Below are 23,476 nucleotides of genomic sequence, written 5' to 3' on the forward strand. Positions count from 1 at the left end.
TATAATGCCAGACCTGTGGATGAAGCGTTGAAGTTGGTTGCATTTCACAAATTAAAGAGTGTCCAGCTTGTTCAGATTGGAGAGTGACAAGTGTTAGTGCAACAAGAATTGTGATATACGCCAAGTAATCCCAACTACTGCTCATTAATTAAACGCTGATGCGAGTCATAGTTCATCGTCATCTGTCTCCCCGGTAGTATCCTCTGTGTTATTCTGCTGTTCATTTGGTTTTTTTATGGTCGTTTGCGCCTTTCTGGCAAATGGAAGCTCTCTTCGCGGAGGGGGAGCAGGCGATTCCTTCATAACAGGAGGACCAGCCGGACATCTTTGTTCGAACATATGCATTTCGTCCTCACCGCCAATCAGATCTGAGGGTGCAGGAGACCCTTCATCAGTGGCATTCTCGCCCCATTCCTCCAGTGGCTGGGGTGTTGAAGATCGTTCATCGGTCGTCTCATTGGCCTCCTCAAAATCAATTGGGTGCATGGTTTGATTGAATTCCATTGTTTCGAATTCCTCTTCACTCTCAGCCTCACCGTCGCTCATTTCCGCAGCGGTACGCTTTGCGGCCCGAATATTCTTGTGCGGTCGGATATGCTGATCTGATGTTGCATTCTGGATCCAAGACACTGGTTTATGAACTTGCAGGTTAACGGCTAATTCCGTACTGGATAGTACCTAACCTAATCTCACCTTTTTCCCGGTCTACTTTTGCAGAGGCTAGCAAGCGTTGCTGGTTGCGTATCTTGAGTTTTTTTTCGTTCAACAGCTGGACGAAATTGACTATCAGTTGTTCTTCGTGCTGTGTCTTCGCGGAAATGAACTCCTCGAGCTGCTTGTTCAGTTGTCTAATTGTGTTCTCGGCACTGTGATAGCGAACAAGCAATGAAGCGAAACGCTGCTCGAGAGTATACGACCTGACGGCAGCAATCCCTGCCCAGTCAAAGAGCTGGATAGCTTGTTGATCATCCTGCCTGAGAGTCACGGAGCCAAGCCTTTGCTGTAAGTTGTCAATATTTAGTTCCGTGTTTCCACGCAAAATGCACATACAGTTATGGTCTGGATCCTCTTTCGAATAGTGATCACTAGCTCCTTGTCTTCGGAGTCACTGGCACCAATGACACTAGCCGACGATTCAATACCACACAGCTTCACCTTTGCGGCAGACTCATCCAGCTGACCAAAAACATGCGACACAATTTCGGCCCATTCCTCGTCGTTGCCTTCATAGTTTTTGGAACGAAAATCACGTAAGTGTGACTTACGCACTACCCTGATTGTCTTAGCTCTTGCTTAACTCGTTGAACAATAAATAAATCTGAAAAAAGTACGAGATCGGCGCACCGGTACCAATATACGGGTTCTCGCCTTCAGTAGCAGTGATGTTCAAGTCCACAAGAGACGAGCTAGTGCGAGTGATATGAACAAGTACATATGATTCAGGGTCGTCAGTCCTGGGTATACGCAGAACCCCAGGAGACAGGCCAAGCTCGGAGGACATACTGGGCGATGTCAAAAATGGCCGAGGGACGATTAAGAATAGAGGGGGTATTTGGACCAATGCAGTTGCCGTTATGAAGGTGGTATCTTAAAGCTTCGAGCGCGGTGGGTCATAGTAGGCTGCGGGCTAGGTATTGGGATAGCTGCCTGCTAGGCTCTAATTCATCAAACGTTAAGATTAAGAATGAGGATGACGGTACAGAGTACTGCAGGTAGTTGTACGGAACAGTACGGAGTTAGTGCGCAGCTTAACTACTTTTAGTAAAATTAAAACACTGCCATGCCCACTACCTGCCGAGGTGGCGGTTTCTCTGTTAGGTAGAGAGCTTGACGAAGGTTTTGATGATTATGCTTAGAGATACTAGATAGATACGATACATAGTATATACAGTTCTCGAGGTCTGTCTCTAGGGCAGAAGTGGCTTTGTCTGGTTAGGCTGGTACTATACTATATTTATTCTACCTTGAACTATCACAACAGAAAACCTAGAATGGTGTGTTATATTTGATATGTCATTGCAGCCTGGAGTTTACTCAATACACATCGAATGTTTATTCATAGCTACCGGAGCAACCTCCCTCCATTAATCCTGCCCACATTGTGGCAGGCGACTCACTTCAAGTGAATACCTAAATACCTCTCTGCCGAACAACATCCAACGCCTTGTGGATCCGAGTGACCATCAGCGCAACAATACTACTACGTAGTAATAATACTAAACCGTACTAGTACCATACTATACTAAATGATTAGTGCCACCAAACCCAAACTAGAGATGCGGCTAGTGAGCAAATAATAGTAGTAGGTGCCTTTTCCCAAGTCCACCTTCTTTCCTTCCTGTTAATTAAAACCCCCATTCCTCAGTCATTATCTACTTTCTTCTTAAAAAGGGAAGAAAAAGTGAGAGAGCAAGAAGAAAAGGAGGGGGAATCAAACCCGCCCCTTTGCAACCCCCTACAAATCATCGACTGAGGCTTTCTAGTTTGGAAGTATCCACCAATGGTTGTGTACTTTATCAACCCCTTGTTCCCTAACGTTTAAACCATCCCTCCTCCTTGAGGAATCCTCCAGCCACCATCACGGCCACGACCACTCCACACGCGGACTAGCACGACTGCTGAGTATCAGCCTCGTGTCGATTTTCTCCGTAGGGCCGGTCACCTGTTTCGTTTCTCTTTTGTGGAGGCACGCGCGACTAGTCTTTTGACTCTACCACCTGTCTACGATTCACTTGATTTTAACATATTAATCTTTACGAAGGGAGACGGGGCTTCAAGGAATACGCACCCTTCAGGAACAAGAAAGAGATTGCTCCACCTGCCAAACCCGCAACGTCACCTAACCCAGCCGATTCCACTCACACGGAATGACGTTCCTTTTCTGTATCGACGCAGTAGGTTTCAACGCCGGTGAAATCTGAACCTACTCCTCCGGGAAGCGATCTATAATTGTATCCGTTCAACATTTCCCCCGCGCTGACATGGAGTCGTTAACACTCCAAGTACGCCGTAGTGAAGAAGAAACAATTGAATGCTGGGACGATGATGACGACCTACAGTGCTACGAGGACATCCAGTTGCGCACCGCATCAAGTGCCACATCAGTAACTAATTCGTCTATTCGTCGATCTGGACACCGAGATTCAATTTCCTCTCGTCGTTCTGGACGTTCCGATCTTGATTCCAACGTGGGTGGCGACGAGGATTGGCAAGTTCAACTATTAGATAATGAAGAAGGTGTGAATGAAGAAGCGATAGCTTCTGCTAAGAATGCAGGAATTCCTTTACCTGCAAACTTGCCTAGGTCAGCTCTTGTCGGGGGCACTATTAAACGCCTGGGGCGGAGGAAACCCAAGCAAAACTTTGTTGATGATTGGTCCGAAGACGTGGAATTCCCAGGACCAGATGGTGTCTTGGAGTTAAAAAGTCCACAAGAGTCGGCGTTCCCTGAATCGCTCCGGCAGATTAGCTCTGCTGCTACGAGCCCTGTGAAAACGTCGGCTTCACCCTTCTGGAGTGATGACATTTCTTCCCACCTGCAGTCTGCACTCGCAAATTTGGATAGCTACCAGGTCGATGATAGTGTCGACGATGCCGATGATGTTCCTACTATAAGAGCTCCGGTATCTCGGTCTCCGCAGAGGAATGGTTTCCCTGACGATTCGAGGCCTGACAAACAGAACAATGACTCAGAGGATTTTGAGCAGGATTTTGAATTGCCGGCGGATGACCTGCCTTTACGGTTATCACATCGACAAGTCATCTCGAGGGGTTCAAGCCCTACGCCCGATGAGTTAGATGTTGACTGGTCTGAAGGTAGTATTGGCGTCCGGGTTGGTGGTACTACAAGAGATCATCGATCAAATCCAAGCTCCTCAGTCTCTGTAGTCAGCCCCAGTGCTTCCAGTTGCCTGACTGCGGAGAGTGAGGATGAAGGCCTAGATGGCCTCATCATCCCCGACGGACCTTTGGACTTAGAGTCATCTCTTAGGAAGCGGCAAGACCCGAAGTATATAAGCCTAAGCCACCCGAAACTAGCGAAGCCAAGCCGTGAGTCGGCCAGCGCAGATAACTTCTTCTCGGGTCTCGAAATCGAGGACGATGACGTCTTTGATTCAAGGAGGCTCTCGATAAATCCAAACATCAAATGCAAGACAGAACGCCCTGGCAGCCCAGCCAGGCGTTCTGCAACTACGCTGACCTTCACGCATACAACAGTTTCCCCAAAGACTCGGATACCCCGTCTTACTAGTCACGATCGTCCGCATTCGACACACCTGGAGACTGTTTCAGAAAGCGGTGCTCCTCTATCAAAGTTCCGGACGCCTCCGTCACGAGGAGGGGGGCATTCTTCGCATTCATCACTGTCTAGTCTTATACCATCCGGAACTACATCAATGTCGCCGATTAATTCCGCTCCAAATAGACGACTCGTCGGTTCGCGAGTCCCAAAGGGCTCTGTCGGTAGCGAACGTATTACAGCGGGAAATCAGCTACTGAAGAAGAAACGGTCAATGCCATCTATGCGAAACACACAACAGCCAGCGACACCATCTTTCCAATGCTCCCCTTCTCGCCAAGATGGATCGAACTTCTCTACCACCCGACCAAAAACTCCGGTTGATCGCGCAAATGACGTGAGGACATTGAGCCGTAAATCACATGCACCGTTTATCCCAGCTGGTGCGTCAGAAAATCAGTCACATCATGCCAGCGTCAAAAGCTACCGGCAGTTCCGTCGTACAAATTCGGATAGCTCCAATGACGCATTCAATTCGCAAGCTCCATCTCGTCTGTCTCGGTCGAGTCGACATGACGCTTTCGGCAATACCAGAAATGAGTCAAGCCCTGAAGCCTTAGTCACTTCCACAAAGAGGACGCTTACCCGCCCTACCCGTCGGCGTAACTTTGGTGACGGTTCTGAACTCACGTCATTTGATGACCTGCCTACGTCTACTTCAGCAGAAAGCCGATTCGTCAAGCTTCCTTCTGGACGTGGAGCCCCGCGGTCCCTTCGAAGTCGGCTGAATCGAAGCCACACCATCCCGTCGAGGACACAAACTCCTAACCCTCAACAACCGGTACTAGGTACCGCCTCAAAGTCTCATGACTCCACTCCCAGATTTGCACAAGATACCAACGCGTCAAGAAACGCAAGAGAGCAGCGTATCGCCTCAATGACATTTAGCGGAAAGGCTCGTGAGAATACCTCGCTTACCTCTTTGAACGCAATCTGGAAAGCACAAACAGTTTCGCGGGTTCCTTTAAACTCGACAATAAGAAGCAGAAAGAGTAAAGCGGCCATTGCGGCTGGGTGCAAACCACATTTAATTAAGCCTTTGGGGGCAGGTGTCCAGGAGCCCAAATGTACGTTGATTCTCCGCTTGGGATATTGGACTATGGACTGACTCACCTAGCTGTAAACGGCATGCAATACAATCCTACTACTTTTTGTTGGGAAGGAAACGAAGGCTTGATTCGCGAGTTTGAAATGAGTTCACCCAAATCACCAAAGCCAGCACCCGCCCTTATTACCAACGTAGGTGCGATGCAGAACGTGCAGGTAGTTGGTGGGATGGTGTTCGATCCCCAGCGTATGTGCTGGCTTAAATTGGCGCCACTGCAACCAGGGACAAAGGGGCTGGTGGCAATCCAGGATGATGATGATGATGTTTTCGCCGGTCTTGGTGACCTGGAAGACAAGGCTAGCAGTTCCAGACTGCGAAACTCGAGTACGTATGACGATTTTGGTTTTGGTGGGAGCGGCGACGATCGAAGCTGTGGAGATTCGTCAGACGAGTGGCCTATGACGGAGGAATTTGATGTTGGTCCAGAATTCATCAGGCGTCAACGCGCAGAGGAAGAAAAATGGAGACGTAAGGTTGACAAGTGGGTCAGCTTCGATCGCATGAGATTTGGGGACGGCTGGCGGTGGGCTATTCGAGACTTGGTGCAATTTAACAGCACATGGGACCACAATAGTGGGTGATCAACATCACCTTTCTGTTCTCACCACCCTCTCTGGCGAAAAGGGCGATTGAAAAGTAAAAGAAAAATGAGAGGTGAAGGGGGGCAAAAGTGGGGGAAAGGCAAAAGAAAAAGGAAGAGTGGGAGAATTGGTAGAAGAGAAGTTGAAGCAGTGATACCCATTGAAGACAATGGAGTATAACTCCATTGGTCGATGCACTTCTAATATTTTGATGATGGTAAGAAACGTTTTCATGATAGTGGGACATTCCTAATTGTGGTTAAGCTGCAATGGGCATCCTGCATGAGGTTATGACGAAAAGCCATGGACTCCTTGACCTTAACGAACCAGTCGATGCTATGATCTTCCTCTGTCAGTTTTTCTTTAGATAGGCTATTGTTATGCCTTATACAAGTATCGATGGGTGGTACTAAGAAGCAGGAGTTCTATGTATTTATAATTGTGTGCGGTATATACCTCTTTGTTTAACTGATCGAAACTTTTTTACAGGGTCCATGTCCGTTTATGCACCAGCCATTCCGTTTGTATTTAATTTATAAGATCACCCTAGTTAGCGGATCCATGCATGGTGAACAATTGGCGAGAATGAGAGTACACGATAATACTAGTATCTCCATTTTCCTGTATTATTTTTTTTTCCCCTAAAATTGTTCAAGCCACTTTTCGCCAACAGAAAGGAAGTTCAGGAAGGGGAGTTAAAACATAATCAGACACATAAGAGAGACCGTGCACCAAATCTTCCACGCAGGTTGCAACAATTGCCAGGCCATTTACGCATGGATATAGTACTATCTTTCAAAAGTCTTACGAAATTAATGATACTATTCTATTCTGTACAACATGCATCTTCCCAGCAGCCCTCAGCCAGCCTCCGATGCTTTCCAGTAGACATGGCGATTGTTTGTGTGACACCGCATCAGATCGACTACACGTAGACCCGAAAGGACAACTAGTCTCTTAGTTTGACCAATGATTTTGCAACAAACAGGTTGCAAACTCACCCAACTAGTATGGAGTCTGGGTGTGTACTAGTAACAAACGGTCAAGGGACTTGAAGGCAGACTTCTATGGGCCAAAGCACCCTATGGCTCGAATAGTCGCGTCGCTCCTGCTACCCAGTAGCATCATCGGTATTAGTATCACCTTTAGAGCTGCTTAATATGTGTCAAAAGGTACATCATGGGCACAGCCCTTTTTATTAAATGTATTGTGCTCTATAGATGTTCAGTGCTTTTCTTGAGAATTCTATTGCCCACTCGGTGTTCCAGCTATTAATATAGTTTATGCACTTGGATGCCTGACTAACGAGCTACAGAGCATACCCAAGTCCCGAGTCTTAGAATAATTGTTTTTACTGGATTCTAGACTGCGACTAGGCCTTTCACCGCAAAGTTGACCACCCAACCACTCATTTTTCATCTACCATAGTAATTTCCGTCAAGCATAATTTCCTGGATGCGCACTACTAGTACTCTTCCCCTGGCCCCGTGCAGAAGCCCTAGCTTGATTTGGGTTGCTACTCCTGAGGACACGGTGTAGAATAGGGTAATATGGTAAAGAGTGCATCTAAGACGCAGTTACTCTAAGTCTCTAACTAGATCCTCCCACACTCTCTTGATAATGTAGTGATCCACAGGCTTCTACTCTTGCTTTGACGTTGCTGCGGGTAACAGTAATGATTGGGCAAAACATTGGTCAACCATCCCAGTTATGATTGTACACTGGAAAATTCAAGTTGAGATGAGCAAAGGATGACATATTGCACATAAAACCATATAAATCTGTGCTCCATAGTCAGAATAAGGGATCCATATATGCTGTAAGATTGGTAGACTTTTGTGTCAATGCTTTATTATACCCACTACACGCTGATGGTGGGAGCCCATAGTCAAGATAATATTTGCACCACACTTCTAATGATAGTATATCATATATAGCCTCTGCAGGGAACTCAGCTCTGAAAACCAGCCACTGATATCAGTCCCATTGACTAGACCCACAGAAACTACCGCGTCCTACATGGACCCCTGTTGAATTGTTGTGTACAGAGAGACAAACAGATGGAGCCCCGTCCATCTCACCCGGTTACTGGCAGAAGGGTTTCTATTAATGCATACAGGATACAAGGGAAATGACTCTTGTATGATATTTGTTAGAATAGCCAGAGTAACATGACAATGATCACATATGCTTCTGTATTTGGGTATATCTAAATAGAAATTACTTCTAAACTACAGCATCTGTGTCACACATTCAGTACTACGATCTTCGATTCCATGGTTGCGAACTCCAAGCTCCCAGAGCCTATGTAGCGAGCGTTAGCTGCGGTGGAAGTATTTGTTGTAATGTTGAAGCTAGAGACTGGTTTGTTTCTATACGTTCCTTCTACTGCTGCTCCTTCTTTTCATTACCCCCCTCAACCCCCCATGATCATTAGGCTATAACGTAGGTATGAATGTAAGTTCATCTTTCATGCGTGGCACTGGACAACATCAGCGCTTAAATGGTGTTGTCAAACAAGACATACCAAAGTAGGCAGGTCACTGTCTGGGATCTCTTAAGCCCTTCCTCAACATTTTTAGTGTCTCTTGATATCACCGACCCTTTGCATGGCAGCATTATAAACTATACCGGCTAGTCTATAACGGCCCACGGAATTTCCTGCAAGTGAATGAATTTATGGAAACCTAAGAACCCTAGTGTAGTACAGTGTTCAGGTATGCTGTACAGAAGTACAGGCATCCGCTGTTAAGCAAAAGCCAATTATGAAGGAATTACATACCGGATAGTGCCACGGAAAAGGATATTCTCATTTTTTTTCGACCACCAATAATCCTGGATACACAAGCAGTCAAGTGTAATCTGTAGATGGTAGATATATGTGTAGTACTAGGTGGGTACGTCCTGTCTTTATGTTATGTGCCAAGCAACATCCTATACCAATTCATACAGTATTTCATACAGTACCATATCATACACCCTGCCGTCCGTTCTGAAGTTGTTCCGTATTTAAAAGGTAAGAAGGATTGAACAAAGAGAGCTTGCTCCGTAACATGAACATAACCATAACCTACACAGAGTATAGCCTAGAGGTGAGATTGTGCTGGATACATGTATGTACATTTCTTGTCTGTATTTCTCTGCTTCGGCCTCCATCCATTCTATTGAGGCTGATGGATCTACATATATACAGAACATACAATACTTACCATACGGAGCGGTGACCGAAAGGGCCTGAAGAATAAATGGGTTCTAGTAACCTTGAACCCTTCTACAGAAGCCTTTTCTATACATACACTCTACAGATATCTCACTCCACCAGGCCAATCTAACTGCCAGCATGTACTACCTGCATTACAGTATCCACGGCCTAGAATTTACGTATACTGCTGCCCGATGAGACCATACCGTACACATTTGGTTGTTTTTCTCCTTGATGTGTGTGTGTGTGTCTTCAGGAAACTAATAAGGGGCTTCAAATGGGCTTCTGCGCAGAGGCTTCGCTACCATCTTATTGGATTATGTATTAACCCAATAGGTGGTGAAAAGCCTGAAGCAGTGCATCACGGGAAGAGTATTAAACGGTTAGTCGCTGCTAGGTACTACTGAGACAAGATAGATACGCACTGTCTCTTGGTCTCTTCACCCTGAATGAGGGAGTGCTTGTCAATATGCATCGAAGGAGCGGTGCGTAAGAAGCAGGGAAGAGAATGAATGAAAAAGAGACTCAAATACCCACCATGTAGGTGAGAGCAAGGGTCGACTTCTTCAGTACAGCCAATAAAGGTGATTCCTACACAGTTCTCAGCTAAGCTGTACCTCGCAGTGGAAACTGGTCCTCAGTCACCGCATGGACCATTGATTGCTCTGCAACGCAAGCACCTGGGGCGTTACAAGTGAGCTGCTGGAAATATGAAAGATCTGAATTGTATCACCGGCACACATCCTCGAGAGTCCTATGTGTCCCTGATTTCTTTTTCTTCTCTTTTCTTCTCTCTCTCTCTCTCCCTCTCGTTTTCTTTTTTTCTTTATTCTTTATTCTTTTTTTATTCTTCTTATTTTCTTTTATTTATTTTTTTATGCCCCCGAATGTACTTCCTTCTCTAAATACCTTTGTGCCATTGAAGGAAAAGGCTTCATGGAGACTTCCAAAGCTCGACCTGTTCTTCCCTTCTTACCTGTCCCTGCGCCTTTTTTTCTTTTCTGCTTTTCTGTATTTTTTCTTTTATTTTCTTTTCTTTTCTACTTTTTTGTCCTCTCTCACTCTTTCCCTTTTTCTATCTTCTATTGTCCTTTTCTCAATGATGATCTTTGATTGTCTGATTATCCTTGTCGGTTCCACAAGTTATTTGGCCTCACCATCTACAAGCCTCCTTCCTTCCTCTCTTTCCTTTCCTTTCCTTTTCTGTTTTGATTTGCCAATCTCATTCGCAGTATCTTGCTTTCGATGTGATGGTTGCTTCTTCTCTTTTTCTTTTCCTCTGTTCTGCAGGAAGTACCTTACAGAGTCTTCTCTAGACTTCGTTCTTCCTTAGCCCCAATGCTATATCTCCCGTGTTATTTCTTATGTTACTTTTTATATGCCAAAGTCAATAATATTCAAAGCAAATTTGTTTTTACCCAGGAAACCTGGAGTCTGTCAGCTGTCGCCGATGCCTCGGACTTCTTGGAGGTTACCTTGCATCGTTCCAGGGTAGGGTGCTATGGTCTTGCACATATATACCTACTAGCTCTCTATATGTCATGCATACTGAGGCCTTCTATCAGAAGTTCCTAGGCTTTTCTTCCCTTATTTGAGACTCGGAGCCCGCTCGCCATCATTGGGATCCATAGTATACGAGCTGTGTTTTATTTGCACCTCCATCACTTTTATTCTTCTGGGTCTACAAGTTTTCCATCCTCTCTTATTCCTCAACCTCTCTCGTGCTTAGGTGGTTCCCTTTCCTTCGACACCATCTCGGTATACACTTTATTTTGAGAGTCTATATCGCCAGGTTTCTCAGAAACCGCATCTTACTACTCGAGAACTTTTGGCTTATAGAAACTTCACCCCTACTATATCACATCTATCTCTGTCTCAGTATATATTTGGATGATAGGGCGAGCAGTGCGAGTTGCTTCCCCGTGCAGTGAAATTGCTCGTGTCAATCTGTGCATACATTAACTTAGAATATTCTCCACCCCCGACTGCCAACAAGAGACGAAAACCAAACCGAAAGTCATCATGAGTGGTTTTGGAAGGCGAAGTAATGAGGGCCATGGTAGCTACATCGTCAACCAGCAAGTTGCCTTACCTGTTCCATATAGCCAAGGGGAAGGCCATGAGTTCAGCGTAAATGACTCTGGCTCATATCATTTTCCATCTCAGTCTTTCAACACATATACCTCCCAGTTCAGCTCTCCATATAGCCATTCAGGCATATCATCTCATAACCAGCATTTGTCTTCTCACCACTTACCTGTGCACTCTGTGCCATCAACCCCTGAACATACGGCCCTACAACAACACCACCCTCATCAGTCGGTACAGTACATGGCACCGTCACGCTATTTCCAATCCCAAAGGTATCTGCCTTTCCGCGAGGCACTTGGGGAGACAGATATCGAAAGTCAAGACTCCCGAAACGAGAATACGATGTTATCGGAACCAGTCATTCCTCCACTGGATGGGTTCCCAAATGTACGGGAGTTCGATCAACTAATGAGAAGGTAAGTAGTCCACACGTTCAAAGAATTCAATTTGGTGTTGTTAGTGGAGATAACTCTTACATATGCGGGGTATGGTATTCTAGTTATGTCGACGACCTCTCTGTTAAGAAGCAAGACAAAGCGTTGATTCATGCTAAAAGGGCGAGAAACATAAGGACAGTCTTATTAGACCCAAAAGATACGACTGTAGAATCTGCCCAGTTTCGGTATGAATTTGTCCTGTCCTTTGCCTGCGGCTGAAAGCATCCCTACTACTTCAAGCCTTTCATCAAGGCAATGATTATATTAGCATCAGCTAAATGGAAAGCATCAGATTTTGGGTCAAAAAGATGTTCAAACTTCAAGTAGTTGGCACAGGGACTTCAGATGTCTGTATCCCCTCCTGACCAAGTCGAATAACTTCATTGCTGATGCCCATATGCCTTTCAAGTGCATGCAAATGATCTGTCATGAAGGAAAGCCCGTGGCTATTCGAGAGAAACTTTTCAAGATTCTTACCAGGGCACATCAACAGTGCCAACACGGTGGTAGAGATAAGACATCTGCTCAAGTGCGGCAGATCTATTCATGGTACGTCTGTTTGTTTTCCAAACGATAGGCCTGCACCTTCCACACCTATCTTTTTGAGAGTACCCCAAGTCATCAATTGGCCAATGAAAACTGACTGGAAGCATATGTTGACCATCGTAAAAGGGTACCTAAAGAACTAATCTCGCGATTTGTCAAAATTTGTCCGACTTGTCAAGTTCGCCGGGGGGGTTCGCGCCTCACTCCTCCTAATTCAAGAAGAAGCTCACCCCGTCTCGAGATAGTATCTCGTTCCCCAAAACTTCCATCACCACCCATATCAAGGTGTGAATCCAATCTGAACGTCCAATTGCCGTTGGACAGGCCCCAGGCAAACTACTTGACTCAATTTAATGGTCACAATAGCTGGTCAGAGAGTCAAAAGGGTATGCACCAACGGCCAAACTTCAGCCCCGGACACGGCTTTGCAAAAGCAACACCACCCCTACCCAGTTCAGTTTCAGTGTTGGACTCTCTCCATGGGGATCTTCCAGACCCATCGTCACAGATCAATTACAATTCGGGGTTTGCTACTACACATAGCCCATCTAGCCATCGAGACTTTTAAAGCTCTCCATCTGACCTGCGAATCCTCAAACAGGTTCGGAATTACCCCGACAATCTGGCAACTTGGTTTATTTCTTTTTCTCTTATATGCTTCCTTCCTGCTCTTTCAATCTTTTAATACAAAGAATGTCTGTTTCTCAAGTAAAGTTTAGCAGTTTTCAACAAGATTGTTTATCATTGGAGAAGTACGTAGTAGAATTCTACTAACCATGTGTTAAGTCATGATTCGTAGGCCACTCATTGCCAAGATTGCGGTTTATTTTATGTCCAAGACGCATAGCTTGTCCGATATTCTAGCCTAAAGAATGAAGTAGCCCTCGAGCGTGGTTCAGTCAACCGAGTTTGCGACTCTGAAGTTCCTTTTTCCATTGTAAGCATATTCCTTTACATTATGTTTACACGAATTTCGCACCAAAGGTCTCATTCTAATGGGAATCGACTGTAACACTCCGTTTTCCTCACGATTAAAGCTGCAGGCATTTTCGGATCGGCTCGACCACGATACGCCTCTGACATGATTATTCAAACTGCCAAGAGTAGAAAAGCCATTAATTTACATACAAGCAAATCCATCAAAATTGAAACGTAGCCTAGAGTTTTGAAGCGAGTTGAGATACAGTACATAACCATGATAAACGCCAAAAGGTACCTTGATCACTGCTTCCAAGCCCACCTGTAAATGGATAACTCCGTCTAACACCAACGGTCAGACAGGAAGTGAGAACTTCTTTCCTTTCATGACCCTACTCATATTTAGTACATTATCGGGCTCCAAGATTCTCGGGTGACTTACTTGGTATAATAGATATAGAAGAAATCCGAGTATAGGAGTGTTTGGACGATGCCTGCTACAACAGGGACGGGCTGAAAGTAGCTTTCCGCGAAGTAGCGATAGATCCAGTTGGGTATGTAGAGGGCGCGGTATAGACCCAATGCAAAGAGGTAGTGCGTTGTTATGGTGTCCGCCTCGCCAGTACGTTGAAGCATGAAGAGCTGAGGGAGGATGGCAACAGATTCAAGCCAAATCGAGAACGTCCAGAGAATCTTGCTATTGTCAGAATCCGCATGGGACAAAAAAGTGATTGAAGAACTGACTTCGGAGACACTATAGTCATGTGGGAAGAGAAGAGCTAGCAAAGTACCGGCCCCGAGGAGGTATTGGACTTTGAATGTATCGATATTCGGATCATGTGTGGGTTTATAGTCATTAAGCATAAGATAGATGATATAAGCTGATGAGCCAATGAACAATATCTTGAAAGTCGTGTTGTATAGGGAATCGGAAAAGGCCCAGAAGAGATCTAGAATATTGGCAAGAATTAGAGAAGTTTTGCGAGGTGCGATGGGAAAGAAAACATGAAGCCCTTACCAAGATAGCGAGTCACAAAAACCATCAAATATAAAGCCTGTGATTTGAATGACAGCCCAGAACAGCTCTAACTTGCGAGTTAGATTTGATTTGAGGACTACAGATAGCAAGCGGAAAACTATACGCTAGACGACTTCATTTTATGTAGAAGAATAAAGATGGACGCGAGGTGCGAGAAATCAGCTAGTTCGAATGTTAGAACGATTGCTAGATAGTATCACAATATACTCACCCAAAAGCCTGAAGATATTCATGGTTTATGAATTCAAGCGGAGTAGGTCTAGATTGATTGGAGATACCAAATATATAATGAACGAAATGAAGATTGTTTGATAACAGTTTAAGAATCTCCTATAATCAATTGCTATGCGATTTAGGTAAACCAGTGAATTCCACTGTTGGTACGGAGCATAGTAATCGCACCTAGGGGAGGCGGCCCTGAACAATGTTGACACGAAGCCACAACAAGCAGGCGCGACAAGCAAATTCTCCGCCCCACACACAGAGCGCGCTCTAGATACGTAATTCCACCTGTAGATACTCCGTACTTAAACTCCTTTTTGAATCAAATACCAACACTACGGAGTACAGTCCTTTGCCCTTCTCCCCCTCACGTGGCCGACTTTATTTTGTTATGTTTTGGTGTTTGCCCTCCCCTTTCTTCCCCCCTCATCCATTTTTTTTTAAAGGTTTAATTTATTGCCTTGTCATTCTTCTTCAATTGTTGGTCCTTGTATCGTAAGTAAGAGAGAGAACAAAAAGGCAGAAATCCACCTCTCTTAAATATTATGAGCAATTCTCGTCCTTAAGTGACAATGATTCCCAACATTGTACTTTCAAAAGATCGCGCTAACATGTGCGCTTTCGCCATCTGCAATTCGCTGCAGGTGTCCCTCTGCCAGTTCACTTTTCAAAGCGCAAATGGAGCTATCTCTATCTAGTCTGTCCCAATCTCGTATTCCAACACGTTTTGATCTCTGAGTGTCTGCAATCTGCTCCATAAGCCGATCTCTGTCTGTGTCTAACTGGGAAAGGCGCTTTTCCATGGGGCCATCTAAGTCGGATGGGATGCATCTTCCCCCCGATATAATCGAAGAAAGGCCGGTAAGATGATTCATGTACCTCGAGGCGCGAGGATAAGGGACTCCCGTAACACCCCCTTGCCGGTAAATAGAATGACGATGGGTATCCACACCCGTTCCTGACATCGGGGTATGGCCACTGCGCGGACCAGTCGGGGGCCCATAGGACCCAGCTGACATGGGCCCACGGCGGGCGGGAGCACCGGTCCAAATGTTTTCCTTGAAGCTCGGCCCTCCACGAGGACGAGTGGGGGCCGATAATAGCGAAATATTTGAGCTGCGAGTTTGCGAGGGCAAAGACTTGGGCCCATGGGAGGGACCAGATGGCGGTAAATGGTCCTGTGCTGTGCTATATGCCCTTGGGTGGCTTGGAACGCTGCCAGAGTGTGCTTGATTCAATTCACCAGAGTCTTTTCCCCGCTTTTCCAGGGAAGGAGCCCGACCAGAGATATCCAATTCCGGTCCTTTCTCTAAAGAGTAACCTGCTCCATCCACGAGCGGAGAGTCACGTCCTGTGTCGTCTTTGTTCGGCTTGGTTTTGCTCAATGTTGGATGCTCGTGACGGGACGGTGAATGCTCTGAATTCTTCGATAAGCGGCGACAGGGAATTGGCTGAGATGCCGGTGACCGAACCCTGTTGTCGTATTGGAAAGCACTGGCCCTGTCTAGAAATGGCGATGACCGTCTCGAATTGGAAACAGATCCAGGGGCAGAGGTATATGCAGAAGGAACTCCTCGGGGTGATGGTGATCGTCGTCTTTGGGCTATATAATTCTCTGCATGGCGGTCCCTGCGACCCTCTTGAATTGGACTTCGAGAACGAGCGACCATCGGTCCACGAGCGAAATTATCTCGCAACAAGCTACGCCTGGAAGGTGAAGTTGGTCTCGTGTACTGGTCAGACGCAGTCAGCGCAGGGCGCTCTCTTCTGGCTGGTCTAAAGTCTAGGTTAGGTGATGGGTCTCGAAGCCGCTTTGACATGTTCCGATTCCGGGAGAAGTCCCGAGGTCGATTATCAGCGTACGGTGACCTTAAACGCCACGAAGTAGGAGCAGGAGACCTGGGTCGTCCTTCTCGTCTGGGTGAGAACCTTCTTGGAGGGGAGCATGTCTTTAAGTATGAGCTAGGACCGCTGTCTCTATTGTAGAAAGATGGGCTCCGGGATGAGCGACCCCTAAAAGCGGGTGGTGAACGACTGCGTCCGCGACCATATGACCGACTTGAAGATGGTACCCATGTGTCAGCCACTAGACGAGGGGAACGATTCCGTGGCGATCTACTGCGTCTAATATAACCACGAGGACCTGCCGGGCGATAACTCTCTCCGCCACGGTGGTCATCAAATCTATGAGTAAGTCATTAGCCCCGGCTTCAAGACATGATATGATGGACGAGAGAGGTGTAAGAAGAATATATATGGTAAAAAGGGGATGTGGCGTAAACATGTTCATATGCCAGACCTTCTGTTGCGATCCCTGTCCATTCCGAGACAAACAAAGAATTTTCATAAAGGTCACCGGAATCCGTATAGACAGTATCACCATGAATAGGCAGCTATTAAAGGAAGTTTATAGAAACTGCGCCTGAAAGCAGGTAATGAGTATGGACCGGGAGCCTTGTCTTGGAATCTGGCCGGGCATCACATGACTGAACCACCTTGGGGACATTGTCCCGAGCATACAACACTGCTTTCTCTCTCCAACCCAACATACTCGTACTTCACGCACTACACTTTTTATCAAGGATTATGGGAGACAAGCCAGTCTGATATGACTTAAGAGAGGTAGGTTAGTAAAGGAGGGAATCAATTACAATATCAGTACTTGTGCGGTATGCCCTTTGTTAGATAGCTACTACGCTTTCGGCCTTACTTTCAGAAAAGTCAGTCAAGAAGCGCATGAAAGATTGTGGACATCTTTCCATTCTTCAGTAAGGATGATAGAAGATTGTAACCCAGGACAGAGAGCCGCGAACAAAGACTTGATTGGTACAGGTGCTGTAAAGCGTACATGGTAAACCTAGTAGATTGACAGCGATCTCAGTGCCGGTTCCGTTTTTCTTCTTCCTTTCTGAGCCTTTTCCGACTTTCCTGGGCGATCATGTCGCTTAGATCCTCCTGAAATCCCCAATTAGGATTGTTTTCCTGCTGCCTTTGGGATTCGTAAAGCTTTCGAATATTTTCTTTGCTAAATCCCTCACTTATCTGTAGAGAATCTGGGTCCACAGAAACATCAATGTCGCCGGGCTTCTTGCGCTTCCGATTTTGTTCATCAGCACCAAGTACCGCCAAGTTTTCTGGAGGCGCAGTAAGATCATATAACCTGTCGCCACCGAAGAAGCCCCGCACATTGGCCTGTCGCTCTGGGATAACTTGGAAAGCGCTCTTATGACTTACAGACTCTTCAGTCTGTGTGCCTCGATAGTGCTTGCGCACGTCAAATTCCCCCGAAACATTCTCTTCACCAGCTAACTCAGAGGGAACAGCTGACGCTAACCCACTTGGCGTCTCAAGTCCGCTAGGAGTCTGGACGCCCGCTTCCATATCCTCTTCATCTTCCTCATCATCTTCATCTTCACTCTCCTCGTCAGAAAGGTCGGGTTCTTGTAGCTCACCCCAGAGATCCTTCTCGACAGGCTCGCCTTGCTGCATTGTCTGTTGCGGTTGCAATACACCGAAGATATCACCACCGTAGAGAGGACGGTTGTGCTCATCTACTGGTGGCTTCCCGTAGCCACCAGGATGGTATCCCCACATGGCACCAGGAGGGGGGGGCGCGTTGAGACCTGGAATCTTCAAAGCTGGGTATGATGGGGGTGGGCCATACCTCTGTTGGTTGATTAACCAAGGAGGGGGCGCACCGGGTGGCATATTGAGGGCTTCCTTGAGCTCAGTGCTAAGCTCACCCGGCCGTAAATGTCTAAGGTTGGTTTCATATTCCTTGCCCTCATAGTAAACCTCGCCATAGCGGGTAAGTTCCGGCTTAGTTTGGAATCGGAAAAATGCTTCATATAGCTTCTGATAATCGATATCCAATCTTCCCATCTTTGGCTGGACCCTCTCTCTTTGCTTCTGTTTGAGTGTCGCTTGTTCTTGCTTCTCCAAGGCAGCATCGCGCATTTCCGAAATCCCGGTCTCCTGAATGAATTTTGGTAACGCGAAAGGCGGCTTCTCGATTCCTCTCTTAGAAGAGAGGTACTCTCGTTTTAAAGACCAATGTGAAGGGACCGGGACAACGTTGCGATGGGATTTTATATGTACAAGAAGCCGAGGATCGGGGGCCGAAGTGTCCGTCCACTCGACAATTTCTGGTCTCCGAACCATTGCCTTTAGTTCAGCGACAGAAAGCTTATTCAATTCCTTGCGCTTTCGTTTTGAGAGCTTGGGCTCCTTTTCTTCTTCGTCCGGGATATCATTGTCATTATCAAAATAGATTTCGGGCTTTTCGGGCTCTTTCGTCGGTGTTGAGTTGTCACCGACCTCATCGAATTTGTTAACAATGTGCTTATATACTTGCCATAACGGATCCTCTAGATCTGGAGATGCAGCATTTTGACCTTGCTCGCCACTACCTTGTGAGACATCTGCCGATAGAGTCACCTGTGTCTGAAATTTCGTATCTGTTTCATCATCGAGTGTCGCTTCGGTAGCCTAGAAAAAGTCAGTCTACTCTTGATGATTACGCTAGGATAAACGGACCTGCGATTTCAAGGCCTTTTTCCTTGCCCTTCTCAATTGGTTTTTGCTTGGCCGCATTATGAAAGCTCGTTGAAGAAATATGTACGAGCGGCAACCTAGTAGGCTTCACTTATCTCGTACTATGGAACTTAAAACGCCTAGACAATTGGTGCGTGAAAATTAAAGTCAATATATTGTGATTCTTTTGGTGGTAGTATAAAGCAATTTTTGGGTTCAAGGGTAAAATGAGTCGTGGTTTGATCGTGTATGTACTCCGCACCTTCTGAGACACCCGCAGGTATATCACGTGCCAATACAGAAGCTTTGCCTGGGGTTACCAAAATGTTAACAGTGAAGAAGAACATTGAAATGTCGAAAATTGCTGCGTATAAGCTACAAACTTTTTAGTTAGCTTATTGCAGGGCGACAGGGCTTGTTACATATAACCAGTAAGGCGAAGAACGCTCATTATTTAATATTAATCAGATGAACGAGTGATCCACTATACCATCCCTGATTTCCAAAATCAAGTCCACGTAGCCTTTGTGTTCTTCTGATCCGGTAAGAAACCCATGGGAGTGTAGAGTGTACACTGGGAAAACATCCTGGAGATTAAGGAAAATTACGTTGCATGGCACACCCAAGTCTACAGAGGCCATCTTTTTGGAGTTCAACCCCCATTGAGCCATGTATATTTCCAAATATTTCAGATCGGACCGAGCGAAGACTTCGCAAACATAAAGGGCGAGCAACGAGCATCTGTAAACATCCCAGCATAAATCTGATGAAGAACGAAATTACGCCCATGTGGGCTCCAACGTGAGATATGATACAGGAAGATTTCAGGATTATTATTTCTGACATGAGAACATAGGAGGTACTGTCTGTCCTTTCCTCTCTATTTCTTTTTCTTTGCGGATCTCGATTCTAGCAATGGGTCAGCGACCGCGGCATGATGACGGTATTCCCTTTGAGTGGCTTACCAGCGGCTGTTCTCTTTTTCTTTGGCCGGCCCTTTCCTCGAAGCTTCGCACTAGTTCGTAATTATGAGCACATCCGTAATAGAGGAGCAAGTATCACATACATTTGGATCGCTTCCTCTCTGTCATCCTCTGCTTCATCGAACGTGGTTAAGCCGAGAGGCTTGTAACTGTCTTGTAAATCACGGAAAGAAACAGCCTTTTTCGGATACCATTCTGCTAGTGTTGGGCCGCGGAGTCGCTGTCGAAGAATCTTGTTTCCCAGTCGTAACCTTTGAGGATTAAAGTTAAGTGAAAAGATACGACATTGGACCTGGGACCAGCATTAACATCAGTTCAAACTCGGTTGCACAGAAAGACACAGCCTGTGCCAGAGGTAATACCTTGGCAAGGTCCAGAATACGACTGTAAGGCGCTGCCATATTTGAGCATATGAGTGAAAGGGGATAAGAACACCAGCCCGATATGGAAACATGATGGCCTATCGCCTATCATGATCACGTGATATTGTGAGTGTTTTTTACTCTTTTTTTTAAAAAAAAAAAATCCAAAGCATGCGGCATTCAAATACTAATTCTTGTATTACAATTAGTGCACCATGATAATGGAACGTAAAAGGAAATCCGTTTTTTCAACCTCCGCTAAGACTTATACCAAGGAAGCTAGGGTAAAGGTACGTACTTTCCAGGAGAAGGTTCCATCTGGTACTGACGTCTCAAGGTTGATAACCCGGTCTTGGATAACAGTGTTCTGGACAGGGACAAGATTAGATCCCGTTTTACTGTGGTATCAGATCTTTTGAGTGATACTCTTGGAACTTACCGTCACCTACAAGCTCGTGATGTCGAAGCTAGCCCTGATACCCTCAAAGCAACATTTGAGCTAGAGGAGGCCCTACGTCGCGCAAAGAACCATTTATCCACTGCAAGTGCTCGCAATGGCCATATTTCGACTGACTCCTCAGCCGAAGCAGTAAGCGCGCAAGGAATTTTGCCCGTATTACCTCCTATTGTGGATAAAGTCCTGAAGAGAGCTGTTTTCACGCATCCGGGTGTGAGCAACGACACCGAGAAAACCTACGATCGACTTGAAATCCTCGGAGATGCCTATATAGAACTGATTGCTACGAAGCTCATATGGAAAAGGTTTCAAGAAATTCCTTCAGGGCGAATCTCACAGATCCGAGAACTCTTGGTAAAAAATGAAACTCTAGCCGAGTATGCGACGGGATATGGTCTTGACATCAAGGCTGCAGTACCACAGGACTACTTGAAGCAACCAAAACGGTGGACGAAGACCAGGGCAGACATTTTCGAGGCCTATGTAGCCGCAGCTATCATATCTGATCCAATTGATGGCTACAGGGTGGTTGAAAATTGGCTTACGCAGCTATGGCTTCCGAAGCTCTCGGAACTTGGTAATCAGAAGCCCATTTTGAATGCAAAGGAAACACTTGCTAGAAGGATCATGGGTAAGGGAATCAAATTGCGGTATATTGATGAACGTCCTCCAGCCCAGCAAAGTCCGGGGGTGCAGACTTTTTTCGTTGGGGTATATCTTACTGGATGGGGCTGGGACAATAAACATCTTGGGTCTGGTCAGGGTCCTAACAAGACGATCGCAGGGAACGAAGCAGCACATCAAGCTCTATCAAATGAGCGAATAGTAGAGGAAATTACTTGTGCTAAAAGAGCTCATGAGGCAAAAATATACAAATAAATGACTAATTAATAATAATAATAATGATAAATAATATTAAGTTTAATATATAACTAAGACAATTGATACTCCGTATAACGTATTTTTAAGTTAGTAGTACTAACTAAGAGTTTATTAAGAAAATATTATAATTTATATTATTTACTGTATTAACTATATTCTATAGTTATTATAAAAATAGTTAAATAACTATCTATCAGTATTTAAATTATACTCTATATAGTAAGAGAAATGTTTTATATGAATTAATTAATTTTTTAAATTCTAATTATAGAGTAGTCTATGGAGATAGTATGATAGTATCTATAATAATCTTTTAATATAACTATTAAATATAAAAATAACAAAAATATTTAATAATAATATTATATACATAATAATAATTATATAATTAATAAATTAATTATATGTCATGTGGAAGTAAGGTGTTCCTTTCATTAAGTGTACCGCAAGGGCACAGATATACCGCAGTAGGCGGTCAGCTATAGTAGAATAGAAGTATATAATATTAGTCTATCTTTACTCAAAATCAGTATCCTTATAGTCAATTATAAAGTATAAAAAATCTCAGTATGTGGAAAGGAGAGCTTTTCTTATCTACTTGATTTATTCTTGGCTATCTTAGCTAGTTACTACTAATTCCTCAGTATTATAGGTTTGTCATGTGGAGGTAAGTTGTCCCTTTCATTAGATACCGTATGGGTGTAAATATACCGCGGAAGACAGTCAGCTAGAGTAGAAAGAGATATATAATATTAGTCTATCTCCGGTAAGACCAGTACTCTTACAGTTAATAAAAAATAGATAATTTATAAAAATATAAAAAATATAGAATTATTAATACTAAAATTATTAATATTGTCACATATCCATATTCTGCCATAGCTGACTGACCGCCCTCCGCGGTATATCCACACCTATATAGCGAATCTAATAAAAGACAGCTTACTTCTATATAACAATTTGGTAGTATATCTCTGGTGACAATACTCTGAGAGATTCTCAGGGGATATATCTTTTATCTACTATTCTATTTATTAGAATTCTACAATTAATATAGCTCTGTTATAGTTTAACCGGGGACCCTGATAGCTGTAATAATATTGAGATTGTGTCATGTGGAAGTTGTCCTTCATTAGGTGCGCTGTATGGGCGCGGATGTATCGCAGAAGGCAGTCAGCTATAGTAGAAGACAGTCAGCTATAGCAGAATTGGAGTATATGATATTAACCTATCTTCTAATAAGATCAGTATTTTTATAGTTATTAAAGAATAAGTATTATAAAATTAAATAAATCAAAAAATATAGAATTATTAAAATATTATAAAGTTATAAAAATAATATAAAATTATTAAACTATTATAAAGTTATTGTCATGTGGAAGTAAGTTGCCTTTCATTAGGTTCGCCGTATGGGCGAGGATATACCGCGGAGGGCGGTCAGTCAGCTATGGCAGAATAGATATGACATTATAGATATGTGACAGTTATAAAAATAATATAAAATTATTAAAGTATTATAAAAATTATAAAAATATTTAATATTTAATAATTTTATTATTAATAATAGTATTTAAATTATCTATACTATTATTAGAAATAGTATTATTAGAAATAATAATATTATTATAATTATTAGTCTAGCTTTTACTATAAGTAGTATCTAAGCTGTTATTATTATTATTCTTAGAAAATATAATAAATATATTAATATAATTAGATATTGTTGTACCTAAATATACCGAGAGTAGTTAATAATAAAGTTATTCTCTTATTATTAGTCTACTACTAGCTAATAAACAGTTTATTTATTATCTT

General features: G+C 44.3%; 10 protein-coding genes across 10 annotated transcripts; 3 read left to right on the plus strand and 7 right to left on the minus strand.

Moving 5' to 3' along the window:
- Nucleotide 1: 1 nt before the first annotated feature.
- On the minus strand, nt 2-1,801 carry BDV38DRAFT_148944 (uncharacterized protein). The gene is made up of 4 exons (XM_032051584.1): nt 1,345-1,801; nt 1,051-1,268; nt 694-1,000; nt 2-629 (listed from the first exon to the last, which is right to left on the minus strand). The coding sequence occupies exons 1-4, from the start codon at nt 1,499-1,501 to the stop codon at nt 166-168; spliced, it is 1,146 nt and encodes a 381-aa protein (XP_031910969.1). The 5' UTR covers nt 1,502-1,801; the 3' UTR covers nt 2-165.
- A 1,180-nt stretch (nt 1,802-2,981) lies between these two features.
- Nucleotides 2,982-5,989, plus strand: BDV38DRAFT_285484 (putative cytokinesis regulator (Byr4); the record flags this gene model as incomplete). The annotated part of the gene is made up of 2 exons (XM_032060491.1): nt 2,982-5,367; nt 5,418-5,989. The coding sequence occupies 2 exons, from the start codon at nt 2,982-2,984 to the stop codon at nt 5,987-5,989; spliced, it is 2,958 nt and encodes a 985-aa protein (XP_031910970.1).
- Nucleotides 5,990-10,946: 4,957 nt separating this feature from the next.
- Nucleotides 10,947-12,463, plus strand: BDV38DRAFT_254030 (uncharacterized protein). The gene is made up of 2 exons (XM_032055283.1): nt 10,947-11,698; nt 11,782-12,463. Exons 1-2 carry the CDS (start codon nt 11,214-11,216, stop codon nt 11,936-11,938), a joined length of 642 nt encoding a protein of 213 aa, XP_031910971.1. The 5' UTR covers nt 10,947-11,213; the 3' UTR covers nt 11,939-12,463.
- A 1,016-nt stretch (nt 12,464-13,479) lies between these two features.
- BDV38DRAFT_149059 (ER lumen protein retaining receptor-domain-containing protein) lies at nt 13,480-14,746 on the minus strand. Its single transcript, XM_032051586.1, has 6 exons — nt 14,434-14,746; nt 14,326-14,384; nt 14,202-14,268; nt 13,928-14,133; nt 13,626-13,876; nt 13,480-13,575 (listed from the first exon to the last, which is right to left on the minus strand). The coding sequence occupies exons 1-6, from the start codon at nt 14,453-14,455 to the stop codon at nt 13,539-13,541; spliced, it is 642 nt and encodes a 213-aa protein (XP_031910972.1). The 5' UTR covers nt 14,456-14,746; the 3' UTR covers nt 13,480-13,538.
- On the minus strand, nt 14,747-16,895 carry BDV38DRAFT_149062 (uncharacterized protein). Its single transcript, XM_032051587.1, has 2 exons — nt 16,744-16,895; nt 14,747-16,628 (listed from the first exon to the last, which is right to left on the minus strand). Exons 1-2 carry the CDS (start codon nt 16,764-16,766, stop codon nt 15,038-15,040), a joined length of 1,614 nt encoding a protein of 537 aa, XP_031910973.1. The 5' UTR covers nt 16,767-16,895; the 3' UTR covers nt 14,747-15,037.
- A 26-nt stretch (nt 16,896-16,921) lies between these two features.
- Nucleotides 16,922-19,396, minus strand: BDV38DRAFT_254039 (U2 snRNP complex subunit CUS1). Its single transcript, XM_032055284.1, has 2 exons — nt 18,981-19,396; nt 16,922-18,932 (listed from the first exon to the last, which is right to left on the minus strand). The coding sequence occupies exons 1-2, from the start codon at nt 19,035-19,037 to the stop codon at nt 17,322-17,324; spliced, it is 1,668 nt and encodes a 555-aa protein (XP_031910974.1). The 5' UTR covers nt 19,038-19,396; the 3' UTR covers nt 16,922-17,321.
- BDV38DRAFT_254040 (uncharacterized protein) lies at nt 18,912-19,396 on the minus strand. Its single transcript, XM_032055285.1, has one exon. It carries the CDS (start codon nt 19,322-19,324, stop codon nt 19,118-19,120), a length of 207 nt encoding a protein of 68 aa, XP_031910975.1. The 5' UTR covers nt 19,325-19,396; the 3' UTR covers nt 18,912-19,117.
- Nucleotides 19,363-20,454, minus strand: BDV38DRAFT_254041 (mitochondrial 37S ribosomal protein mS33). The gene is made up of 4 exons (XM_032055286.1): nt 20,323-20,454; nt 20,044-20,252; nt 19,943-19,992; nt 19,363-19,886 (listed from the first exon to the last, which is right to left on the minus strand). The coding sequence occupies exons 1-4, from the start codon at nt 20,359-20,361 to the stop codon at nt 19,858-19,860; spliced, it is 327 nt and encodes a 108-aa protein (XP_031910976.1). The 5' UTR covers nt 20,362-20,454; the 3' UTR covers nt 19,363-19,857.
- Nucleotides 19,363-20,454, minus strand: BDV38DRAFT_254044 (uncharacterized protein). The gene is made up of 2 exons (XM_032055287.1): nt 19,943-20,454; nt 19,363-19,886 (listed from the first exon to the last, which is right to left on the minus strand). Exon 2 carries the CDS (start codon nt 19,821-19,823, stop codon nt 19,572-19,574), a length of 252 nt encoding a protein of 83 aa, XP_031910977.1. The 5' UTR covers nt 19,824-19,886; nt 19,943-20,454; the 3' UTR covers nt 19,363-19,571.
- A 61-nt stretch (nt 20,455-20,515) lies between these two features.
- Nucleotides 20,516-21,658, plus strand: BDV38DRAFT_295032 (ribonuclease III; the record flags this gene model as incomplete). Its single annotated transcript, XM_032062624.1, has 2 exons — nt 20,516-20,612; nt 20,660-21,658. The coding sequence occupies exons 1-2, from the start codon at nt 20,538-20,540 to the stop codon at nt 21,656-21,658; spliced, it is 1,074 nt and encodes a 357-aa protein (XP_031910978.1). The 5' UTR covers nt 20,516-20,537.
- Nucleotides 21,659-23,476: the final 1,818 nt, after the last annotated feature.

Source organism: Aspergillus pseudotamarii (assembly GCF_009193445.1).
Source record: "Aspergillus pseudotamarii strain CBS 117625 unplaced genomic scaffold BDV38scaffold_49, whole genome shotgun sequence".
In the NCBI taxonomy this organism is placed as follows: Eukaryota; Fungi; Ascomycota; class Eurotiomycetes; order Eurotiales; family Aspergillaceae; genus Aspergillus; species Aspergillus pseudotamarii.